At 42.4% G+C, this 1690-nt stretch overlaps 1 protein-coding gene across 1 annotated transcript; it reads right to left on the reverse strand.

Moving 5' to 3' along the window:
- Positions 1 to 210: 210 nt before the first annotated feature.
- On the reverse strand, positions 211 to 1371 carry BJ212DRAFT_1306588 (uncharacterized protein; the record flags this gene model as incomplete). The annotated part of the gene is made up of 7 exons (XM_041333823.1): positions 211 to 341; positions 402 to 482; positions 537 to 677; positions 711 to 723; positions 774 to 988; positions 1040 to 1155; positions 1205 to 1371. 7 exons carry the CDS (start codon positions 1369 to 1371, stop codon positions 211 to 213), a joined length of 864 nt encoding a protein of 287 aa, XP_041185226.1.
- Between the last annotated feature and the right edge of the window lie 319 nt (positions 1372 to 1690).

Here is a 1690-nt window from a genome sequence, read left to right on the forward strand (position 1 = left end):
ACTGATGATGACTGTACTCTTTTCAGCAGTCTTAGTGGTGCGCTTTTTCCTTGGCTTGTACACCACCTCACCATTTGCATGATGCGCTTGATTACTGGTCATCCTTTGCTGAAGCTTGTCCTTTGTGAGAGTTGTCCAAGTACAAGTCTTATTGTCAAGCACGTCGAGCAGTGCTCGTACCTGCTCTCATCCACCTATGTGTGAGGGATTTCAGACAGGCAAAAGGGCTGAGGGCCAACCCTGTAATGTAACACCATAGCGATCAACAATGGAACACTTGTAGTTAGTGTAGTTCATTGTGATCTTGCAGTTGGTAATCTTGTTCTCTTGCAAGATATAGTCTGATAGTATAACAGTTATTAGTTGATAGACAGATAAGAGAATAAATAAATGTAGCCTACCTAATTCATCTTGAAGATGTGTCCTGCATTTGCTAATCATCTTGTTGAGAGAATGAGGCTGAGTGGTTGAAACATTGGTATCTATCAAATATAATATTGGAAAGAGGGCTCAAATGAATCGAAATAAAAACTTACCAAGCCCCAACACAACAAAAGCTTCAAGTTTTAAAGCCAAGTGCTGTGGCTCCAAGTCAAGAACAGCACGTGCAAACTTCTCTGCTTTCTCAGAAAAGAAAAGCTTAGGTCCACTAAGATCCTCGATGCCTCCTTGGACAGCTATGTAAAACCCTTCAATTCCAAGTCACAAACATAATGCCGTCCACTAAGTACTGACATTAGCAAATGAGTGTAGCAACTCAAACTAAATCAAACCTCCTGATCCATTGCAGCAAAGGATGTGAGCATATTGCACTGCATGGCCTTTGGGTTGTCACAGACAATTTTTTGGTTTTTAATGCTCTTCTTCATAACCTGGTTAACAAACGCATTTTTCTGAGCAGCAGTGAGCTTTGAATAATCATGCTTGAGATTCTCCTTGTGATCTTCAACAAACTCTGTCAACTTCCAGCAGTCACCACATGAAAGACCTAAGAACTTGTGTTAATTCTACTAACAAGGAACATACTGAATCAACACACCTTCATTTATGTCATTCAAGTGCTGACAAACAAACCTGTTCCATGCATTTGGAGCATGCTGACAACAGACAATTTTCCTGCCAAGGTATAACTGATGCCATGTCCAGTGCTCAGACCTGGTAATGAATTAGTACTAATATCACAATAGTTTTATGATAAATGTACTGCCCATGTTTCTTTGCAAGTCCTTGGACTTTGTCCATGTAGGATGCTTGTGTATCATTGATGTCATTAGTAATGGATACAAACTTTTCACGACAAGTAACCTTCTGAGAGGTAGTGAGCTGTGGATGGACCCTCTTAACAACATGTGTCTTCCCAGTGCATGCCATTGTCTCAAAAATTGGCAGAGAAGGAGGTTTGAAAGCCTCCAACTTAAATATTTGAGGGGGGACAGGTGATCTCGAAAATTGGCAGAGAAGGAGGTTTGAATGTGTTAAGAACCATGTTGCTCAAAGGAGAGAGAGACTGACTCAGAGGGGCTTGGCCTCAGCTCATATGCTGTGCCCCTTACCTGAGTATGTGCCCTTCATTTCATATGAGGTCCGATGATGGTCCGATGAAGTCTGGAGGACTTCCAGAGGCTGGCTACTCTGCTGGAGAGCACTAGAGGACTTCCGGAGGAGCGCGGGAAATGTCTGGAGGAGCGTG

Source organism: Suillus subaureus, assembly GCF_016647635.1.
Source record: "Suillus subaureus strain MN1 chromosome Unknown BJ212scaffold_322, whole genome shotgun sequence".
Lineage (NCBI taxonomy): Eukaryota > Fungi > Basidiomycota > Agaricomycetes > Boletales > Suillaceae > Suillus > Suillus subaureus.